Source organism: Delphinapterus leucas, chromosome 20 (genome assembly GCF_059928025.1).
Source record: "Delphinapterus leucas isolate spDelLeu-1000000601 "Yukka" chromosome 20, BTC_Dleu_Yukka2, whole genome shotgun sequence".
Lineage (NCBI taxonomy): Eukaryota > Metazoa > Chordata > Mammalia > Artiodactyla > Monodontidae > Delphinapterus > Delphinapterus leucas.
The window spans coordinates 4,068,768-4,091,928 of NC_143148.1; the positions used below are offsets into that span (position 1 = coordinate 4,068,768).

General features: G+C 45.0%; 2 protein-coding genes across 6 annotated transcripts in view; one reads left to right on the forward strand and one right to left on the reverse strand.

Annotated features, from left to right (window-relative positions):
* The window catches only part of NLRP7 (NLR family pyrin domain containing 7), a 119,634-nt gene that overhangs the window by 34,372 nt on the left and 62,101 nt on the right, over positions 1–23,161 (forward strand). For 2 of the 5 annotated variants that reach the window (XM_030761286.2, XM_089902032.1), the window contains one exon: positions 3,923–5,831. The exons of 2 other annotated variants lie outside the window; for them this stretch is intronic. In XM_030761286.2, the coding sequence (XP_030617146.1) occupies positions 3,923–4,226 (304 nt within the window). In that variant the 3' untranslated portion in view covers positions 4,227–5,831. Of the gene's footprint in view, positions 1–640; positions 3,886–3,922; positions 5,832–23,161 lie in introns of those variants that run through there. One more of the 5 variants, XM_089902034.1, reaches the window with a different exon arrangement.
* Positions 13,401–21,837, reverse strand: NCR1 (natural cytotoxicity triggering receptor 1). The gene is made up of 7 exons (XM_022586001.3): positions 21,789–21,837; positions 21,671–21,706; positions 21,210–21,494; positions 18,646–18,924; positions 18,333–18,380; positions 16,733–16,780; positions 13,401–16,605 (listed from the first exon to the last, which is right to left on the reverse strand). The coding sequence occupies exons 1-7, from the start codon at positions 21,820–21,822 to the stop codon at positions 16,394–16,396; spliced, it is 942 nt and encodes a 313-aa protein (XP_022441709.1). The 5' UTR covers positions 21,823–21,837; the 3' UTR covers positions 13,401–16,393.

A 23,161-nucleotide genomic window follows, 5' to 3' on the forward strand; every position in this document is an offset into this window, starting at 1 on the left:
GTGAAGTAGACTTCAGATCACGCTGCTTCTGGTGGGGTCCAGTGATCAGGACACAGTGGGCCTACTCCAGTTCAATACCCAGGGAACCGTAGATGGATACTACCCTCAGGATAGGCAATGGCCCCAACAGGATGGCGAGCTTTGAATCACTTCTCTCTTCCAAGTCTGTCAAAGGTATCTCATTGACGCAACCTGCTTTGCAACCAGAAGCCTACTGGAAAGAGAATCTGGGTTATATAAATGTAAAGACTTCCTGAGCCTTGAGCAGAGAGCACACTAGGATATACGGTGGTTTTGTTTACTATCCTGGCATCTTGGCTGTGCCTGGGGAACTTAAAATTCTTGATGGTCATGCTTCCCCCAGATGAACTCAATCTTGGAGGAAGTGGAGCCCAGGTAGCAGGATTTTTAAGGATATTCTGGTTGGTTCTAATACTCAGTCAAGTCTGAGCTCCTCTGAAGTAGAAGTTGGAGAAAATCCGTGGTATCCACAGATGGGAATTCATCTCTCTGGATCAGTGAACACGAGCCCAGCACCATAGCGAAGGCATTGAACAGGGGCTTTGACATCAGAAGTTGGTTCAGATCCCATCTGATATTAATTGGCTGTGACTTAGGACATTTAACTCTTCCCTTACAGAATGGACAAGTCTTCTCTATGACCCATCCTGATAACAGCACAATTAATGCACTGGGTGAATTACTTTGTAAACTCATCAGCCTTATTGTACACATTTTTTTTTTTTTTTTTTGGTGGTACGCAGGCCTCTCACGGTTGTGGCCTCGCCCGTTGCGGAGCACAGGCTCCGGACGCGCAGCCTCAGCGGCCATGGCTCACGGGCCCAGCCGCTCCGTGGCATGTGGGATCTTCCTGGACCGGGGCACGAACCCGCGTCCCCTGCGGACTCTCAACCACTGCGCCACCAGGGAAGTCCTCATTGTACACATTTTTATATAACAAGCATGTGAATCCATATTTGCTACCAAGTCTCAGACCATTGTCTATGAGGGACCCCCCTTCCCGTCTGTCGAACTCCATCTCACGCTTTTCTCCCCACCTTGGTGTGTACGTCACTCAACTAGCCCCTCAGTTCCCAGAACCCACCCAATTCTTTCTCTCACTGCAAGGTCTTTGTCCTTAGTGTTTTAAAAAAATTTTTATTGAATATAGTTGATTTACAATCTTGTGTCTCCGGTGTACAGCAAAGTGATTCAGCTTTATATATATATGCTTTTTTGGATTCTTTTCCGTTGTGGGTTTTTATAAGATGCTGAGCATACTTCCCTGTGCTGTACAGTGGGTCCTTGTGTGTTATCGATATTATATATAGTACCGTGTATATTTTCATCCCCAACTCGTAGTTTATCCCTCCCCCCACCTTTCCCCTTTGGTAACCATACATTTGTTTTCTATGTCTGAGTCTATTTCTGTTTTGTAAATAAGTTCATTTGTATTTCGTGGGTTTTTCTTTTTCTTTTTCTTTTTTTTTTTGACTAGAGCACACAGACCCTGGAGTTTGCAGGGCTGTCTGCCAATACTCCTCACCTTAGTTATTTTGGGGGAGAACAAACTAGTTTTGATAGTTCAGAGGTCTTCTGACTATCCTATTGCAGCATGATCTGTTCTCTATAACAAATAATAAATTGACTCTAGTATTGTCCTGCCCAGTCACCAGCACTATACATTTTTTAAACACTTATTTTTATGGAGGGGGATATTCACACGACGTAAATGAACCATTGTACGCTCAGTAAACAGCTCAGTGGCACCGACTATACTTGTGTAACCACTGCCACCGTCCAGTTCTAGAACTTTCTCATCATCCCCAGTGGAGAACTATTCCCACGAAGCAGTCACTCTCCATTCCCTTCCACTCCTGGCAACCGCAAATGTGTTTTCTGTTCTAAAGATTAACTTATTCTGTATATTTCATATGTGGCTTTTTGTGTCAGGCTTCTTTCAGCTAGCATAATATTTTCAAGGTTTTATCCACATTGTAGCAGGTGTAAGCATGTCATTCCTTATATGGCTACGTAATATCCCATTGTATGGATATACCATGTTTTGTTCATCCGTTTACTTGTTAATTTTATTTAGAGAGAAATCGAATCTATTTTCTGTATCTCCAGTGGCTACCATAGTGCCTGTTGCAGCACAAGGATGGTTAGAGACTCCACATATAGGTAGAGGTGCAGGTGGTGCAGCGGTCAAGGGCATGTGGCTGAGGGGTCATTCTGGCTTGAGTTGGCTAACTAGGGTATATATAAGCTGGCATGAGCTGTATCTACCCCAAAGAGTGTCTCCCTCTGTCCTCCACCGGCAGAGACATCTTTTGGTCTAGAAGGAGCTCTGGGAAAAGGAGATAAGGAATGGAGGCCATGGTAACATAACGCATCACTAGCTTAAATAACTCAACTAGCTGTAACGTCTAAGAGAATACAACCCTATTCTGTTCACTGACTCTCAGGCTTCTGCTCTTTTGTTCCTTTCATCATTTCACAGCTCACATTCAAACCCTCTTGAGGCACCTCTTTCCAGATACCTACGAGATGACCATCTACCACCCCACCACCTATACCACTAATGCTTCATCTGGGTTACCAGCTGTCGTAGGGATTTTTAAATTTTTTATTGGACTAGAGTTGATTTACAGTGTTGTGTTAGTTTCAGGTGTACAGCAAAGTGAGTCAGTTACACATATACATATACCCACTCGTTTTTATATTCTCTTCCCATATAGGTCATTACAGAGTTTTGTTTTTTTTTTAAAGAAGATGTTGGGGGTAGGAGTTTATTAATTAATTTATTTTTGCTGTGTCGGGTCTTCGTTTCTGTGCGAGGGCTTCCTCTAGTCGTGGCAAGCGGGGGCCACTCTTCATCGCGGTGCGCGGGCCTCTCACTATTGCGGCCGCTCTTGTCGCGGAGCACAGGCTCCAGACGCGCAGGCTCAGTAGTTGTGGTTCACGGGCCTAGTTGCTCCGTGGCATGTGGGATCTTCCCAGACCAGGGCTCGAACCCGTGTCCCCTGCATTAGCAGGCAGATTCTCAACCACTGCGCCACCAGGGAAGCCCCCATTACAGAGTATTGAATAGAGTTCCCTGTGCTATTCAGTCGTTTCTTATTAGTTACCTGTTTTATATATAGTGGGGTGTATGTGTCAATCCCAATCTCCCAATTTATCCCTCCCCGACACCTATCCCCTCTGGTAACCACAAGTTTATTTTCTACATCTGTGACTCAATTTCTGTTTTGTAAATAGGTTCATTTGTACCGTTTCTTTAGAGTCCACATGTAAGCGATATCATATAAAGATATCTGTCTCTGTCTGTCTGACTGACTTCACTCAGTATGTCATCTGGATTTATTGCATTATCTCTGAATGTAGTCTGCACGTTTCAGTTCTTGATTTCCCAGCGTTGGTTCTCAACCCATCACCCCCGAGGTGTCTTTCAACTTGCAAGCCAGGCCATAGCACTTGTCTTTCAAAAGCTCCTCGTATCACTAATAGCCTACAGGATTCTCCGGGATCCTATAAATAGTTATGAGCCGCTCTTTCTACTTTCCTGCTAGCTTGGCATTTCAGCTACACTGGCTTCCTTCCCCCAAATGTCATAATGGTTCACCCTGTATTTTACTTTCCCCCCTCCTATCATCTTTGCAACGTGGAATTCACTGACCATCACAAATCTGCTTAATCCTCCTCTGTCCTGTTAATACTAATCCTGTTTATTTTGTTCGGACACTGTTATATCCCGTCTTCAATACAGCGTGTCCTGATGTCACTAAAATAAGCCCCATGAAGAAAATAAGTTTCATTTCTTTGCTGCTAGGTCCTCAGCAAGTAAGAGTACGCCTGGCAACACGGTAGATTCTCCATAAGAGCTCGCTTAAATGAGTGGGTTTCTGTACTTTCTCAACAGGCTCTGGGGCTGTTCCATCACCCCTTTCAGTTGCCAGGATCTCGCCTCTGCTCTTATTAGCAACCAGAGCCTAGAAACTCTGGACCTGGGCCAGAACACCTTGGGGCAGAGTGGCATAATGGTGCTCCTGGAGGCTTTAAAACAGAAGAATGGCCCCCTAAGGACACTCAGGTTGAAGATAGACAAACCTACCGTGGAAATCCAGAAGCTGTTGAAGGATGTGAAAGAAAGCAATCCACAGTTGACGACTGAATGCAGTAATGCCAGAACAGCCAGGTCCTTATGTTGTCACTTCCTTTCCTGAAGGAAGATAACTCTCTCGCGTGTCCCCAAAGAGGGCCGTCTGATATCTCTAAGACATCTCATTAATGAAGGACGTCAAACGTTAATTACGTTTGACGTTCAAATCAAAATGTAGATCAAAATGTAGAATTGGGCACTGGTTTTTCACCCTCTGGTTTCTGGTAAATTCCGCACAAGTCACGTACCCACTTGATGTTAAAATGTTTTCTCTCACAAGGATAATAAAAAGCAAAGCACTTTGTTTGATGCTGTACTTATTAATATGCCCAGCAGCTAACTTAGGGTAAACTTGGCTTACTTAGTCTAGGAACAAATGTTACCATGTTCATAGATGATTACGTGGGTTTCTTGTATTTTTCTGCCCTCGTGCAGGTATTTCTTGGCCTAATATAATAGTTGCCCAATGAGCCTACATGATCAGTGTGGCTTGTGGTTTTCTTTTTTTATCAGTTTTATGATATTCTAATCCAGGAGTTGGTAAGCTTTCTCTGTAAAGGGCCAGCTAGCTAATACTGGGTTAGTCAAAAAGTTCATGTGGGTCTTTCCATAAGATGTTATGGAAAAACCCAAACGAACTTTTTGGGCTAACCCAGTATTTTGGGTTTTGCAGGCTCTATGGTCTGTCATAACTATGCATCTCTGCCATTATAGTGTGAAACAGCCAAAGACAAACACATAAGTGAGTGGACGGGGTTGCATTCCAATGAAACTTTACAAAAACAGGCAACAGGCCAGATTTGGCCCATGTGTTATGGTTTGCCAGTTCCTGTTCTGAACTATGCTGTTATTGAGAAGCATACACCTGACCACATCACTCTTCTCTTTAAATGTTCAGTGATTCTGTGTGTACGTAATCCGTACCTGTTGCTGGTAACTCGTAGAAAAGGCTGGAAAGCCAGTCCAGAACTTTAAAAAATAAAGTCACCATTTGGTGCTAATTTCTAGGCACTGACAAAAGTGAGTAATCGCTCCTTTCTTAATATGTCCACCAAACTTAAGAGGTAGGTGATAAGACTACCTTAAGTAGTCTTATACAGGAGTCTTTATCGATAGGGAACATGATCATAAAGTCCCAGTTACAGAAACAGTGGCCTATAGTTAGTGATTCAGGTTGAAAGCTTAAACGACACAATTTGTTTTGGATTTAGGATAACGTTTTCAGTGAACTTTTCTCCCTGACAGTTTTCACCTGATAACTGTAAAACCCCCAAATTTCACATTTTTAGGTGAGATGAAATGTATTTTTAAAACTTTATTCTTGGCACTTCCCTGGTGGTGCAGTGGTTAAGACCGCCTGCCAATGCAGGGGACACAGGTTCGAGCCCCGATGCCACGGAGCAGCTAAGCCGTGTGCCACAACTACTGAGCCTTTGCTCTACAGCTGGTGAGCCACAACTGTGGAGCCGGCATGCCACAACTATGGAGCCGGCGTGCCACAACTACTGAAGGCCATGCACCTAGAGCCCGTGCTCTGCAATAAGAGAAGCCACCGCAATGAGAAGCCCACACACTGCAACAAAGAGTAGCCCCTGCTCACTGCAACAAAGAGTAGCCCCTGCTCGCTGCAACTAGAGAAAGCCTGTGTGCAGCAACGAAGACCAAACGCAGCGGGGGCGGGGGGGGGTTGGGGGGGGGCCGGAAACCTTGAATAATTTAGCTTGTATGCACTTGAAAGCTAACAGGTGTTATCCCTCAACATTTTGAAGATATTATTGCATAGGTTTTAGCTTTCGTTGTTGCTGTTGGAATATCTGCTCTGGGTCAAATTGGCATTTCTTTGTAGCATTTCTCTGTAGTCAGTCACCCCTTTATTCTGGCTGTTGAGAAGTTCTCTTCGATTTGTCTTTGAGTACTGACATGTTTAAGTATGGATATTCCTTTTATTTCCTATTTTTTATTTTATGCTAGGGATTCAGAACTCTGGGAAAAAATTTGGCTTTTATCTCTTTATATATTGTCTCCCATTTTCTATGTCTCATTTTACCTTTCATATCCCTTTCACATTATTCCTTCTGTGCCATATTTTTTGTGGGTTAAACATCACATTGGTTCTTTCAACCCATCAAGTAGAAGATAAAGACCCCAAGTTAACATAGATCTATGAACTCAAGTATGGAGGTAGTATGGCTTACCTTAGTTGCTCGTTGATCCCAGGAAGGATCCAATTTCTTTCTCTGTGTTGCATTGCCATCCTTAGCAGGCCCTTATTAAGATAAATCTGCTCAAACACTCAAGGCTGCTGTGGTATTTGGGGTGACACTCAGCTGATACTAACTTAAATCAGGCTTTTGGATACCGGTGTTTAGTGGGACATGGTTAGGCAAGGATTTCAAAGGGATAGATGATGGAGGAATTGAGTATGGATCAGAAGGAGTGATCACGGTATCAGAGGTGAGGCTGACGGAGTCAAAATTCAGCATTCTCCTTGAGTACAAAGCTCTTGGGTAGGATTTCTGTTCTTTAAAAAAGATACAGGGACTTCCCTGGTGGCGCAGTGGTTAAGACTCTGCGCTCCCAATGCAGGGGGTCTGGGTTCGATCCCTGGTCAGGGAACTAGATCCTGCAACTAAGAAGTCTGCATGCCGCAACTAAGGAAGGGGTGAGCCGCAACTAAGGAGCCTGCCTGCTGCAACGAAGACCCAGCACAACCAAAATAAATAAATAATTTAAAAAAGATACATATATAGTCGAGAGAGGTTGTGGTTGACAGTGTCTGGGCCAGACCCTCCCAGAATTTTAAACACATTCTGATTGACACTCTACAGCAGTTCATTCCCCCCTGCCCTCCAAAAACCATGTTATTTTATCTATTTATAAAGAAGGAAACAGGGAGAGGACTCCCTGCCACTGAGCATGACTTTGCCCCCAGTCTGGCAATATCTGGAGACTTTTAAAAGATCATGGCATGATACACATCACATCAACGGTAGCATTTTCGTCGTCTTCAAGTAGCATTCAGTATGTTCAGAACATTTGTGCCACCATCATGTTCCAGGACCTTTTCATCACCCCAAAAGGAACCCCTGTACCCATTAATCTACTTTGTCTCTACGGATTTGACTACTCTGGCGTTTTCTGGGTCACAGCCGGCGGTGCTGCTGGCTTCTAGCGGGCAGAGGCCAAGGGTGCTGCTAAACGTCCAACGATGCACACACGACACTCATCACCCTGAGGTTGAAAACCCCACTGCAGCTGGACAGCATGTGATGTCTTCAGGATACTGCACCCTCCCACGGCTCCCCAGCTGGGTAAAGTAAAGACCTAGGAGGGGTAGTGTCTCTTCCTTCGAGAGAGCAGGCGTTAAAAACCTCAGCCTTGTGGTGACAGGAGGGCCTCCCTCAGCATCCCAGCCTCAGTCCCTTCATGGCTCAGCTCTGCTGGGGCCAGAGGGCTTGAATGGTTGCAGAATCATGGCTCATCCTCTCACCATTCTGCTCAGCCTTGGTGAGTCCCAGAGAGAAGGTGGGGGACACCTATTACTAGAAGTGGAGGCGAACTCTTGGCTTTGGGGTTGGTCTCACCAGGGCTCTCTTCCAGGCCATGCGTATGAACCAGGAGACCAAGGCATGGGAAGGCGAGTCCTTCCCCCAAGGGGATACTTATCTAACCTCTTGTGAGTTTTTTTAGCAGTCAGAACACACAACATTTATCATTTTCTCTCTTACATAGGTGTAGTTTTTGGTACCCCAAAATCATTACAATGGTAACATCAAGGATCACTGATCATGGATAATAATAAGAATAAAGCATAATAATATTTAAAAAGTTTGAAATAAGGCAAATATGACCAAAATGTGACACAGAGAGAAAGTGAGCAAACACTGTTGTAAAAATGGCACTGGTAGACCTGCTCGACAGAGTTGCCGCAAACCTTTAATTTGTAAAAAAAAAAACAAAAGAAAACCTGCAAAGCATAATCAAACAAGGTATGCCTGTATTTCAGTAGTTCATTCTTTTTTATTGCTGAGTTCACTGTTTACTCTTTTTTTTTTAAGATTTTTTTTTTGGTGTGGGCCATTTTTGAAGTCTTTATTGAATTTGGTATAATATTGCTTTTGTTTATGTTTTGGTTTTTTGGCTGCGAGGCATGTGGGATCTTAGCTCCCCTATCAGGGATCGAACCCACACCCCCCGCAATGGAAGGCGAAGTCTTAACCACTGGACCGCCAGAGACGTCCCAGACTCTGTCTGTTTATTCTTTCACATTATGCTGTAGAGACAAGCAAAACTCATTCTCCTGCTGATGGACTTTGGGCCGTTTCTATTACCTGTTGATTTAGAACTGTGTTCTGAGGCACCTCGGCGGTATGCAAGGTACACTCGGGATTAGCTGCTAAAGCAGAGGTCAGAACCGCCATGTTACACCTCACTGGGAAAGAGTTGACTAGCTTTCCAGGGGCTGGGGTTCCCTTGGCTTTTTTGCCCTTGGTGCAGCATCAGTGTTAAGGGAGAGGCGACCAAGGTTAAGTCAGAAACCAGTAAACCAGAGGCAGTCACAGCTGCCTGATGAGTGGCTGATGGGAACCTCACCTTCTTCTGGAGTTTAGGTAATGCTAAACACTAAACAAGTAACACTCTTGTTTTGCACAAGGCGCTTGTGAAAGACAGAGTTGGGGTTATAAAGTCACTTCTATAAAAGGCTCAGTAAGAAGGATGGCATGGAGAGCTGAATCCAGGGAGACTCAGGGCTTGATACTTCTTTCCAGGATTACTTGCCAGACCTTCTCTTTCAGCAGTTCGGATTCCTGGATTCCGAACAAGAGGTCTGTGATCACCAAGTGTCTGGGTCCTCCAGAAGTGGAACATTCCATCATGGTCCGGGGGCGAGGGGTGGGGAAACCTTCACACTTAAGGTAGAGAGAAACCTCCAGTGTCCAGAGCACAGACCCAACGCACATCTAAGAGATGGATCCAGATAGAGCGGGGAGATACCATTCTTTCTATGGAGGCAGAGGACCCTGATCAGAGCTCAGTGACCCAATGGAACAGTCGATGACGGGTGAGTGGAACTCACACGGACATTTAGGTCAGGGCTGGGCTGGGATCTGTTGTCTCCAGCAGATCCACTGCCTGACATCCCATCCTAAATCTCAATCCATTTGGGTCGCATTGACTCTTCAGTCAGAGCATGCCCAGCTCCTGTTCCGGGACCCAGGCTAGATTCCGGGATCTCTCTCCAGCCCAGTAGTTCTGAAATGGGGGTGATTCTTCTCTCTCCTCGCCCGCACGTCAAGAGACATTTGGGGCTGTTACAACTCGGGGAGGTGGTGCTACTGGTGGATAGAGTCCAGAGATGCTGCTAAATGTTCAGCAATGCGCACTACGGCACCCTCCCCCACTCCGTGCAGCGAAGAATTATCTAGCCCTGAAAGTCAACAGTGCCAAGGTTGAGAAACCCTGGTTTACAAGGTTCTTGCCCCCAAAGTAACCACCATCTTTGACCACTCAATCTGGGGCAAAAGGCAGGGTTCCAAGTCTGGGGCAATTCTGCAAACTCCGCTTAGGGTAAGACACCCCCCTTTTTAAAGGACTGGCAATAGGGTCCACGTCAATGAGAAGAGAGGAAGCAAAGCTGGAGAGGATAAATAGACCGAGATAGTTTACAAAGAAAATGATGAACCAAAAAGTCCTTTATTTGGCCCTGCTGACCTCTTTGCTCCCCTTTCAGCCGGGTTTCCCCTTGCTCGCTCTGTTGCAGTCGTGCTGGGTGTCTTGCTACTTCCCTGCCTTGGGCTCTCCACCTGCTGTTCTTTCTGTCTGCTGGGTGAGCATTTTTGAGGCATTTCAGTATTTGATGTGACCGCCCTTCTAAGCACAGTCAACACGTCCTCACCCAGCTGACCACCAGATCTCATGGATGTCCGTCCCCCATCACACCTACCTTTTTCCATCACCCTATTTATGTCCTTACAAGCCAGGGGTTCTTATCTGGGTGGCTCTTAATTTTGTCCTCAAGGAGACATTTGGCACTGTCCAGAGAGACTTGGTTGTCACACACTGGGTGGGTGGGTGGTCCTGGCGTCTAGTGGGCAGAGGCCAGGAATGCTACTGACGCCAAGCAATGCTTAGGACAGTCCCTGCTATGCACTGGATTGTGTCCAAATGCACATGTTGAAGCCCTAACCCACCAATGTGACTCTATTTAGAAGAGAAACAGGGCTTCCCTGGTGGCGCAGTGGTTAAGATCCCGCCTGCCAATGCAGGGGACACGGGTTCAAGCCCTGGTCTGGGAAGATCCCACATGCCGTGGAGCAACTAAGCCTGTGCGCCACAACTACTAATCCTGCACTCTAGAGCCCACGAGCCACAGCTCTTGAAGCCTGGGCGCCTAGAGCCTGTGCTCCGCGACAAGAGAAGCCACCACGATGAGTAGCCCCCGCTCACCGCAACTAGAGAAAGCCCGCGCGGAGCAATGAAGACCCAACGCAGCCAAAGACAAATAAATAAAATTTTTAAAAATATTAAAAAAAAGAGAGAAACAGATTTGGGCATCTATCATAGAGAAATTGAAACCATGGCATTAAATGAAGTCAACCAGGCTTGCATTCAGAGAAACGTGGGTCCACCATAGAACCTTAAAGCTCTGGCGTTGGAGAGCCCGAAAACTCGGTGGTGGAGGGACTGTCAGAAGTGAGTAGGGACAGGTGTCAGAAAAAGCCATCGAAGTGACTATTTCAAGGAGGAAGTGGTCGTATGCAAGTACCAGAAGAACAAAATAAGGGTTGAGGAGTGTCCACTGAGAGTTCCAGGAAACACATTAGTGTTTGTGACAAAAGCAGCTTCTGAGGAAGTGTGGGGTGAGAAACCAGTTTCTAGTGGTTGAGGAACAAGTGTGAAGAGGCAAAGCAAAGACCGCCCATGTGGGGAATATCTCAGGGCAACTGGTCGCCCCGTCCATGGACCAGGAATAGTAGAAGGGGATGGACATTCTCTGAGTAATCGTATCCACGTTCTGAAGCTTTAGTTCCTTTTCCTAACTCAGAGTTAGGAAACTTTGGTGCCAGTGGTGATGGTGTAACAACTGTGGAGCACTGAGAAATCCCTAGGATGGGGGACTTCCCTGACGGTCCAGTGGTTAAGACTTCGCCTTCCAATGCAGGGGGTGCAGGTTCGATCCCTGGTCTGGGAGCTAAGATCCCACATGCCTCGTAACCGAAAAACCAAACCATAAAACAGAAGCAATAGTGTAACAAATTCAATAAAGACTTTAAAAATGGTCCACATCAAAAAAAATCTTAAAAAAATAAACCTGTAGCATGATGTCATGAACTCATATATTACTAAGAAGGAGAGATTGTTCCCTCCTTTCGGCAAATGTAAGGTGAAGATAGAAAGGACATATCTTGCCTCAGGAACACAGGTGTTAATGGAGGTCGAATTTGGTCCTTTCCCCCACCTCCTGATTCTTCCGTGCACCTGTTGTATGAAACGGGGTGATGGAAGCAGGTAGGGAAGGCAGGCTGGAGATCCAGTCTTAGTGTTGTAATGGGGAAGATGAAAGAACTTGGGGGTAAACACAGAAGGAAGAGAGGCAGGGCTGGGGTAGGGAAAGGAGACGCCATCTCAGCCTTCAAACCTCACCTTTCCTAATACCCATGAGTCCAGGCAACTGTAGCATCAACCTGCAGAAACAGATCACCAAATGTGAGGGCACCTTGAGAAGGAGAGAGAGGTTAGATCAGTGCTGTGATGGAGTGATGAGTGAGCCTGCTTAAAAAAAAAATTATATATACATACATAATTCAGTCATGAGAAAGAAGGAAGGAAATTTTGCCATTTATGACATAAAGGATGGACCTTGAGGGCATTATGCTAAGTGAAATAAGTCAGAGGAAGACAAATACTGTATGATATCACTTAAATGTGGAACCTAAAAATCCATACTCGTAGAAACAGAGGGCAGAATGGTGGTGCGTAAAGGCTGGGGGGTGGAGGAAGTGGGGAGCTGAGGTTTAAGGGTACAGACTTGCAACCAGTAGACAAGTAAGTCCTGGAGACCTAGCGCGCGGCATAGTGATTACAGACAACGGCGTCGTGTGATCATCAGACTTGGTAAGAGAGCAGGTCTTAATTATTCCAACCACAGAAACGAAGTGGCAGCTACACGATGTGGCAGAGGTGTGGGCTGACGCTACAATGGCAATCCTTTTACAATAGGTCAATGTATCAAAGCAACACCTGGCATACCTTAAACCTACACAATGTTCTATGTCGATTATATTTCAATGAAAAGGAAAACACTTTTCAGTTTGGGACAACAGAGGCTCTCTGATGTCTCTTGATGTTGCCCCAAATGTATCCTTTTCTTATCACACCTATCGTGGTTCATCTACAATATCAACGCCAGTGGGTGGGCATGAGGGCAAAAAAGGTCCCCTTTGTCCACCCAGGTGCCCAATTTACAAACTTCAGAGTTTCTTTTCTTAATTGGAGTGCAGTTGATTTACAATGTTGTGTTAGTTTCGGGTGTACAGCAAAGTGAATCTGTTATACATTTATCCACTCTCTTTAGATTCTTTTCCCGTATAGGTCATTACAGAGTATTGAGTAGAGTTCCCTGTGCTCTACAGCAGGTCCTTATTAGTCATCTATTCTATATATAGTAGTGTGTGTGTGTCAATCCCAGTCTCCCAGTTCATCCCTCTCCCCCTTACCTTCTGGTAACCATAACAAACTCAGACTTCTTGTTGACCCTGCCACCTGCCCACCCATCATTTCTAAACAATAAAATGAAGTACGGCTTCTGTGCCTGAAATATGTCAAAGGTGTCTACCTTCTCAGAGTGGTTATCGACTTTCACCTGGAATAATGTAGCAACCTCCTAACTGATCTCACTGGATATGTTCCTTCTTATTTTTGAATGGAAACAAACTTAGCAAAAGAAGAATACAAAGGAATTTTCTATGGGACAGTGAGTATCTACAAAAAATTATAGCAATTAGCTTACTCAAAGGTAAGATATTAAAAATACTCCCCATAATATTGGTACTAAGAAAAGGGCACCTGCTATCACCACTCCTATTGATTAATGTACTGGAGGTTCTAGCCAGGTAATAAGACAGTAAAAAAAAAAAAAAAGAAATTAATTTTGGAAAAAAATCCTAAAAATGTTTGAACCTAAAAATAATCTTAGTCTAAAACGGTTAAGATTAAGAAGTGAGCTTTGCAAGACACATTCCATATAAAAAATCAATTTTATTTTTATACTACCAGCAACCAACAGAAGCAATAAAGTTATTTAAAGAATGATACCACTTACAAAATAAAAGTCATGTAAGTAGGGATCTCTCTGGAGGAGACGTAACTGGTGGATATTTCTGGTGGGTATCTAACAAAAGATATGCACATTCTCTACATGGAATAATACAAGATATTATTTAGAGAAGTTACTGAACATGAAGTTAAATGGTGAAATATACCACATTTAAGGTTTGAAACTTCCAAGGATGGAAAGATTGAAGAGGTGATGATTCTCTGTAAATTGATCCGTAGCTTGGATACGATCTCATGCGAAATCCAGGTGGGTGTTTTGTGAACACTGATACCCTAAAGTTAGTATTGAAATCCAAAACACGCAGAATAATCAAGGCAATCTTGAAAAATAAGGACAGAGCTAGAGAATGTGTTACCAAGTCTCAAGACCTACGTGTACCTGTCACTCACAGCTGGACCTCCATCTGGGTTACCAGTATTAGTTATGGAACCTATATCGTTCTGGTTGTCAGCACTAGAAATAGGTGAGCCATTCTCAACTCTTCTGTCTCCCCCCACCTACCATGCTTTTGTTTTCTTTGCATATGTCCTTCCTCTCACTGCAACCAGAAGGGTCTTCACACAGTGTAGAAATCATCATATTACATCCATGATCAAAATGCTTGGTGAGCTCCCTTTGCCTTAAGGATAAAATGTGCATTTATTTATGTGGCTTCCATGGCCATGCCCAGCATCGTCCACAGCTACTCTTTTCTGTCACAATCAGAGCTCTAGTTATACTGAACGTTTTCACCCTCTGTCTTACATCTGAGCCTTTGGATACATTGGTACAGACAGCTGCCGTCTTCCCCTTTCTTCACCCCTGCATCTCCCTCAATGTCTCTATATAATGGAATCTTTCACAGGAAGGGGCTCCAAGGGCATCCTCTAGTTCCTCTCTCACGAGACATTTATTTTCTCACTTCTTGAAGATCTCTACTCCTGGACGATAAATCCTGTTATGGTGGGGATAATGTTTGCCTTGGTGTGTTGTACTCTCACCAGTGCCTGACACATAGTAGGCTCTTATGACAAGGACTGGAATTGCTTATTACAACTCTATTACCTTTCACTTCATTGGTAATGGAAGTACAAATATTCAGCTTGCCACAGAGCTATTTGGAAAAAAGGCTACATCGTCAACCTCCCTTGCATCTAGGTGTGGAAAGCTGTTAAGTTCTGACCGTGGGGAAATAATTGAAAGTGTTTTTGGAGTGTTTCCAGTAAATCATCATCACAAACAATTGGCCAGTACTTTACCCCCACCCTCCTCCCCTCCCTTCCTCTCCTTCCTTTCTTTCTCCCCGTGCTTCATTTTGCGGTCTGAAATACAAGCCATGTTCAATATTTCAGAAAGAGCGTTGCAATACTTGACCATCTGGCATTGACCCATTGACCAGTTTTGGAAGATTTTAACTTGGACTGCCAAGGACAACATAGGGCCATGGTGGTAAAGACCCCTCCATCCCCTTTAGGAGCCTCCTTTGCCCAAGTCAAGCCCTGCCTTTATATCTTGACCCCTAAAATATTTCTACCTGACCCATTTTTTCCTTGAGACTCTAGGTTTCTTGCCATAAACTAGAATATGGAAAGGTTGGAATGTCCTGAACCCACCCCAAACAAGTCCATCTCATCTTGAGATGAAGACTATAAATGGGTATTAGCTAGAAAGTCTTGGACCTTAGAACACCTGGTAGGTGAAGCCCAGAAAGGAGAAAATTCAGTATTGGGGCCACTAGTAATGAGGTAACACTTGGTATGAGTTTTAATTGCCCTTAGTATCAGGAATAATAATGGTTACCGTGCATTGAGTAACGTACACATGTCAGAGCTTATGCTGGTTTCTGGATATTCTTGATCTCCAGATCTTCATGTTATCCCTTTGAGGTTGGAATTAATATTCGCTGATATTTAACAGAAAATGCAGATTTAAGAACGAATTTGACCTGTGTAAGGTGTCACAATATTGAGAGGAGGCGGGGACCCACATAATGGGTATATTAGTGGGTTGACCAAGTCGAAACTCTCAAAAAGGAGAGCGTTTGTGATGCCCAGACAACATTTCAAGGACCATGCATAGGAGTCTCAAGTTCCAAGTGGCACTCTGACCCCATTTATATATCCATTTGTTCAACATATATTTCCTGAGAACTCTCTGAGTAGTGGGAACTACGAACACAGCCATTACACCTGACGTAAATTTAATTCACATGAGTTCGCAGTCGATACAGGAAAATGGATACGTAGGCAGTATTAGGGTCCAAATGCTGTTGTAGAGAATTACAGGTGCTTTGGGACTATGAAAGTAGTATCTTAAGTCAAGCTGGAGGATTTGGGAAATCATCTTGGAGGAGATGATATCTACTAGGAGACCCAAAATACAAGGCAAGGTGTGGATAAAGAAGTGGAGAAGAAGAAATCCTGCAAGGGCATAGGATAGAGGGAACTGGGGCATGGCTGCCATCCAACCAGGACACATTGGTATAGATGTGCTGTTTGTTTATAAGCCTGCATCTCCATTGACTGGTTGTTGCCTCTCCGGCTCTGGTTCTGTTTGATAAGTGCACCTATTCTGTATTGGTGGTTAAATATTTTGAATGACATGTGCAAGAGACAGCAAAGAAGAAATAGGGATAAAGACAAAAGTAGGGAGGAGATATTCCCACGGCCATGCCGTTAAAGATGTTTTCAGGAAAGACCAGAGTGGTGAAAAGTTTGGTTCGCAGGAAGCAAGTGCAACAGTACTTAGAACCTCGAAGAGACAATGGGTTTTGCCTACAGAAGAAATGTAGCGCTTTCATCCCCAACCCTCTGCCAAACTCCGTGCAGTTCTCCCTTAGTTTTCTGCGATGACTCTCTCCTCCACGGGCTCAACTCGGAGCTCCCACAGCCCAAGGTCAGGGTCAGCTTGCAGCTTTACCTGTGGCCACTGCATCTCTCGGTCATTTCTCCAGGGCTTTGTGCTCTGAACCTTCTGCATTCCTGACTTGAAGCCCTGCTGGCTCTCTCTTGAGGCTTCTTCCTGTGAAGCCAGTCTTCAACCGGGAGCCACACGAGGGCCACCAGGACCAGGAAAACTAGGCCAATCCGAAGGAGATTCTGGGCATTGTGATCCCAGAGGACAGGATCTGGGGTCAGAAGAACAAGAGTGATCGCTCACAGGAACCTACCAAGACCACTTCACCCCATCTGTCTTCCTCTTTCCTTTCCCGATCTTATGTCCTTTAGCGCCTACAGCCCCCGCTGCTGGCTTACCTTCCTGGAATTGGGTCTCTGTGGTTAACATGTAGGAGTCCCAGTGGTCTGCAGAGGATAAGGAAAGAGGAGACGTGAGGAAAAGAGATGATGTGGCCTCTTCCATCCCAGGCTCTCCTACCCTTGGTTATACTCCGTGACGTTCTATAGCTTCTCTAGGTCCACCCCTCGCACTCCAGGTCCCAGTGGCTTCATCTGGCAGGTGGAGTGGAAGAGGGCAAAGACATACTGTATAGCACAGGGAGCTCTACTTAATGCACTGTAGTGTCCTCAGTGGAGGGGATATATGTATATGTATGGCTGATTCATTTTGCTGTGCAGTAGAAGCTAACGCAACATTGTAAGGCAACTATGGTCCAATAAAAATTAATTAAAAACAAAACAAAAGACAGACAGACCAGAGGGAGAATTCAGCTCTAGGACTCATAAGCGTGTGTCTCCAGGCATATCTTCTGTGTGAGCCTCCGTTTCCTCATTAAGTCAATCGCCATCCTTTCTTCTTTGTCCCACTGGTGACGTTATTCAGTCTTCTTTTGTTTTTTTTTTTTATGATTCTATATATACGGCATTCTTTTTTTTTTCACACACACACTGTATTTTATTTTTACAAGAGATAAATAAACTGACACCAGGCATGGGAAATGGATGACCACCACAGAAGCAACAATGATTGCAACTACCAAACACGAAACATGCTCACACTATGTCATGATATTGACATTCAGTCCAGGAATCCTCCACTGTACGTTATTCAGTCTTAACCAAACTTCTTCAAGGTCCTCAATGAGCTGCCCCAGCCCACCACAGCCCTGCCATCCCCCCTCTGACATCATTTCCAGTCCACTGGGCTCCTGGCTGTTCTTTTATCACCCTGCCCATCTTTCTGCCTTAGGGCGTAGGCCTAAGGACTCATGCCCTCAACTTTTTCAGCTCTTTTCTTCCTTCCTTCCTTCCTTCCTTCCTTCCTTCCTTCCTTCCTTCCTTCCTTCCTTCCTTTCTTTCTTTCTTTCTTTCTTTTCCCCTCCCTCCCTCCCTCCCTCCCTCCCTCCCTCCCTCCCTCCCTCCCTCCCTTTCTTTCTTTCTTTGTCATTATTGAATTTGTTATAGTATTGCTTCTGTTCTATGTTTTGGTTTTTTGGCCTCGAGGCAGGTGGGATCTTAGCTCCCCGGCCAGGGATCGAACCCGCATCCCTGCATTGGAAGGTGAAGTCTTAACCACCGGACCGCCAGGGAAGTCCCTCAGCTCTTTGCTTGAAGCCTCCTTCTCTGTGAGGCTAGCGTGGACAACTCTGTTCAATGCTGCCACCTGCCCTCCTCCCCATCGCCGTAATGCCGTTCGTTCTACATTGTCCTTTTCCACACCGTCATTTCCTCCTTGTGTGCTATGTCATCGATTGATGTATCCTGACTTAGATTCACGGCCTGCCTTCTCCCGCTAGAGTACGAGTGCCACACAAGCAAGGATCTCTGGTTGACTGATAGAACTGTAGTTCATGGCATACGCTATACACTCAAGGGATATTGTGAATGAATGCCAGGGTTTTAGTGTCACTGGGAGGCTTTGAGTCCTTCCCCAAGTTTAGAAGTCCATGTTACTCACCAGAAGAGGTGTGCTCTGTGGGCGCAAAGGTGGTGTCCCTGGCATCTCCTGGCAATGGAGACAAGGAGAAAAATCAAGGGATCTGGTCTTTCCACTTATTCTCTACACTCCGCCCCCCGCCCGCCATCTCTCTGGCAATATTCCTCATGAGCTATCAACTGGGCCTCTGGGAGATCAACGTGGATGAGGGCATTGGTGAAAAGTACCCCCTGTGCGTCTTCCCACCTGCCTCTTTGCTGCCTCTCTCGTCATTATTTGGGGATCAGTTAGGGATCCAGAAAGGACATGGGGTAAAACTGGGGGGTGTCCTCACCATTGACCAGGAGCTTCACAGGCTCACTGGGGAAAGACCATGCATGTTTGTTATAGGAGCCAAAACATCTGTACGTGCCTCTGTGAGCTGTGCTCACAGGGCCCATGGGGAACTCCGCCTGGATATTCCCATATCTGCGCTGTGGGCGGCTGGATCTTCCCTCCTTGAGCAGAAAGAAGGTGCTTGTTGCTGTTTCTAGGCGGCAACGGAAGGTCACTTTCTCTCCTGAGATCACCTCAGGTCTGGGTTGAACTGAGAGGGTGGGTGTGTCATACAGTCCTGCGAAAGAAGGTGGCTGGTAGGTAAAGAACATAATTCTTTTTTTGGCCAGGCGGCATGTGGGATCTTGAACCCACGCCCCCTGCATTGGAAGTGTGGAGTCTTAACCACTGGACCACCAGGGAAGTCCCGGTAAAGAGCATCTTTATCCTGCTTCCTATATCCCGCATCCCTCTTCTCCTTAGGACCGGGATATCGCTCCCCAGAATCTTGGTCTCTTCTTCTGTTTCCTAGGTTTGTCTCGGTCATGGACATACCCTCCCTGATCTCTCCCTTCACGACTGAGACAGTTGCTCCCCTAGCTTCCAGGAGTGTTAAGATGAATCTCTTTCTAATGATACAGATGAACTTATTTGCAAAGCAGAAATAGAGGCACAGATGTAGAGAACAAATGTATGTATACCAAGGTGGCTGGGATGAATTGGGAGATTGGGATTGACATATATACACTATGGATACTATGTATAAAATAGGTAACTAATGAGAACCTACTGTGTAGCACAGGGGACTCTACTCAATGCTCTGTGGTGACCTAAATGGGAAGGAAATCCAAAAAAGAGGGGATATATGTATACGTATAGCTGATTCACTTTGCTGTACAGCAGAAACTAACACAACACTGTAAAGCAACTATACTCCAATAAAAATTAATTTAAAAAAAGATGAATCTCTGGGAATTGCCCTACATCATTGGTCCTCAGCGTTTGGTCCTTGGGACCAGCAACCTCAGCATCGTCGGGAACCTTGTTAGAAATGCAAATTGCCGGGCTCTACCCCAGACCTACTGCCTCAGAAACTTAGGAGAAGAGCAGCCATCTGTGTTTTAAAACATTATTATCACTTTTAGTCGTAGTAAAATATACATAAATCTACCCTCTTAAGTTTTTTTTTTTTTTTTGGTGGTATGTGGGCCTCTCACTGCTGTGGCCTCTCCCATTGCGGAGCACGGGCTCCGGACACGCAGGCTCAGCGGCCATGGCTCATGGGCCCAGCCGCTCCGCGGCATGTGGGATCTTCCCGGACCGGGGCACGAACCCGTGTCCCCTGCATCAGCAGGCGGACTCTCAACCACTGCGCCACCAGGGAAGCCCCATCTTAAGTATTTTTAATTGTGCAGTTCTGTGGTATTAAGTACATCCACATCGTTGTACAACCATTATCACCATTAGTCTCTGGAACGCTTTTCATCTTGCATAACTGAAAGTCTGTACACATTAAACACTAACTCTTCACTCCCCCTTCCCCCAGCCCCTGGTAACCACCATTCTCCTTTCTGCCTCTGAATTTGAGTATTTTAAGTACCCCATGTAAATGGAAATGTGCACTTATTGATCCTTTGAGGACTGGCTTATTCCACTCAATATAACGCCCTCAAGTTCATCCATGTTGTATCATGTGTTAGAATTTCCTTCCTTTTTAAGGCTGAATGATATTCAGTTGTATGGATGGACCACATTTTCTCCATCTATTCATTCACTGATAGGCAAAGGATGTTTCCACCTTTTGGCTATTATGAATAATGCTTCCATGAACATGGGCTTACTGAAGTCATCTGTGCTTCTACAAGCCCTACAGGTGATTCTGATATTTACTAAAGTTTGAGAACCATATCCCTCAACTGAAGGGAACTATCTGACCCAAGCTTACCTGGCCAGCCAGTCACCTTAACCCCATTTACTTTGTCTTTTTTCCATACCACCGTTTCGCCCTCACATGCTATATAATTGATTTGAATTTCCTGACTTTGACTCATGGTCTGTCTTCTGCTAGAATACAAGAACCACAAAAGCAAGGGTATTTGTCTGCAATCTCCCTAAGAGTGGTTCCCAGCCAATCACTGTTTGATACAGCGGGGGGTACAGAGCTTCCAGCCTCATTTCGATACTATTCTGAAAGGTCACCCAGGTCCAGAGTCCCACATTTGCTCGGCCGAGGTCTCAGGTGAAGCTGCATCACAGTCCAACTTCCCCTTCTGCCCAGCCTGTCCCCCTCACTCATCACAGGTGTGATGTTTGAGGACACTCCACAGTAATCCCCTCTGTGCACGAATATCCATCTCAGAGCCTCTTTTCTGAAGGACCTAAGACAAATCTGCTTCTGGGACATAGAGACAGTTCTCTAAAGATAATCCCTGTAGGAAATAATCAACCCTCTACATTACCCTCAAGACAAATACTAGTATCTGAGTGAGGCTTGGAAGAGAGCAAAGGAGATGAATAAGTGATGACCCTGCCCAGGAGTCAGGCTGAGGAGTTGACTCTACAGCTATGCAGTGGGACAGTTACCTGTTACCACCAGATCCAGAGGGTCACTGGGCTCTGACCAGAGCTCCCCACTTCGATAGAAGCACCTGTACTGCCCTGCAGTCTGTGAGGTCATGGACGGGATGGGGAACTTTACTCTGTTCGACATTCCAGGTGACTTTGGTCTCTTGAAGGCAGAAAGGCCTCCCTCAAAGTGCAGTTGGTATTCAGCGGCCCCGTGAGTTCCTTGACACCAGATGATGGCCAGTTTTCCTTCTGGAATCATGAAACTGGGTTTGGCCCAGATGACAGGTTTCGAGAGACTCTCTGGAAAGGAATCAGAGGCTGGAGTTCCAGATAAAGGCCCTGCTCACCTTACTTTCCACCCAGCTGCTGGTCTCAAGCCCTCCTAGCAAGCCAGAGCCCCTGCCCTCTCTTCCAGTTGTTCTCACGTGGATACTTAGTCTCAACCCAGACGCTGGGGCTTTGAAGGAAGGACTCACGCTTCTGGGTGCTGGTCCCCTGGCTCAGAGACAGCCCTGGAAAACAGGAATCATGAGATATATCGCCCCATCCACACGAGACCCCTGAATTCCATCTCTCTTCCGTGCAAGAACTCACCAAGAAAGAGAAGGGCAGCAAGTGTAGAAGGCATAGCTCAGATTGTGCCTCGCTAATATGGAGAGCTGGGGGGAGACTGAGTCCAGCAGGCCAGGGAGAGGCACAGGATGTGGTGACTGAAGCCCAGCGCCAATCACCACGGGACTTTCACACTGACTTTTTTATGAGAAGATTCAAAGATCTCCCCCCACCTCTGGCCATCGGGTATAAGGAGAGGAAGTGGTCCCCATGACACATCTGATCATATATGTGGTTTCTAACCAGAACCTCTGATAGTTGTCTGCCCGAACTGAAACTCATTTCGGGGTCAACTTCTAAATTTTGAAATATGGACATTATGCCCAGGGAAAGCATAGGGTAGTGTGCAGAGTAAAAGCCTCAGAATGATTTAAAAAAATAGGTGTTTGGGCTTCCCTGGTGGCGCAGTGGTTGAGAGTCCGCCTGCCGATGCAGGGGACACGGGTTCGTGCCCTGGTCCGGAAAGATCCCACGTGCCGCGGAGCGGCTGGGCCCGGGAGCCATGGCCGCTGAGCCTGCGCTCCACAACGGGAGAGGCCACAGCAGTGGGAGGCCTGCGCACCGCAAAAAAAAAAAATAAATAAAAAAAAAATAGGTGTTTAACTTTGGCTCCCTTGTGTGCATTCATATGCTTGGATGTTAACTGGTTCCATCAGAATGGAATGGTAATACTGCCTTCTTCAAAGATTTGATATAATGTTTCAATAAATAATATTTTTAAGCAATGACAATACTGCCTTCTTCAAAGATTTGATATAATGTTTCAATAAATAATATTTTTAAGCGATGATAATACTGCCTTCTTCAAAGATTTGATATAATGTTTCAATAAATAATACTTTTAAGCAAAAATACATTTTATTTGTTACATAATGACATTCCTTTAGTCTGTTATAAAGCAGAAATTAAATATTAAAATATTAGTACTTTAAAATATTAAGTACTTAAATATTAAGTGTTAATATTCAAATATTAAGTAGTATAATAATATATTAAGTACTTAATATATTTTAAATGCAAAATGTGTCCATTGTTCTTTTTTTAAGGGTCTAAATAATTTTAAATTAATTACTTAATTGAAGTATAGTTGATCAACAGTATTGGATTTGTTCCAGGTGGACAGCACAGTGATTCACTATTTTTGCAGATTATCCTCCATTATAAATTATTACAAGATAATGGCTATAATTCCCTGTGCTATATAGTGTATTCTTGTTGCTTATCTATTTTATACATATTAGTTTGTATCTCTTAATCCCATACCCTATATTTGTCCGGACCCCCTTCCCTCTCCCGTTTGGTAACCACTAGTTTGTTTTCTATGTCTGTGAGTCTGTTTCTGTTTTGCATATACA

Coding starts and splice junctions, on each gene's coding strand:
- NCR1 (XM_022586001.3), bottom strand. CDS start 21,822: ATGCCTTCTACACTTGCTGCCCTTCTCTTTCTTG. Junction 18,925..21,209: donor TCTGGATCTGGTGGTAACAG/GTAACTGTCCCA, acceptor CTTCTTTCGCAG/GACTGTATGACACACCCACC. Junction 16,781..18,332: donor CACAGAGCACACCTCTTCTG/GTGAGTAACATG, acceptor TATCCTCTGCAG/ACCACTGGGACTCCTACATG.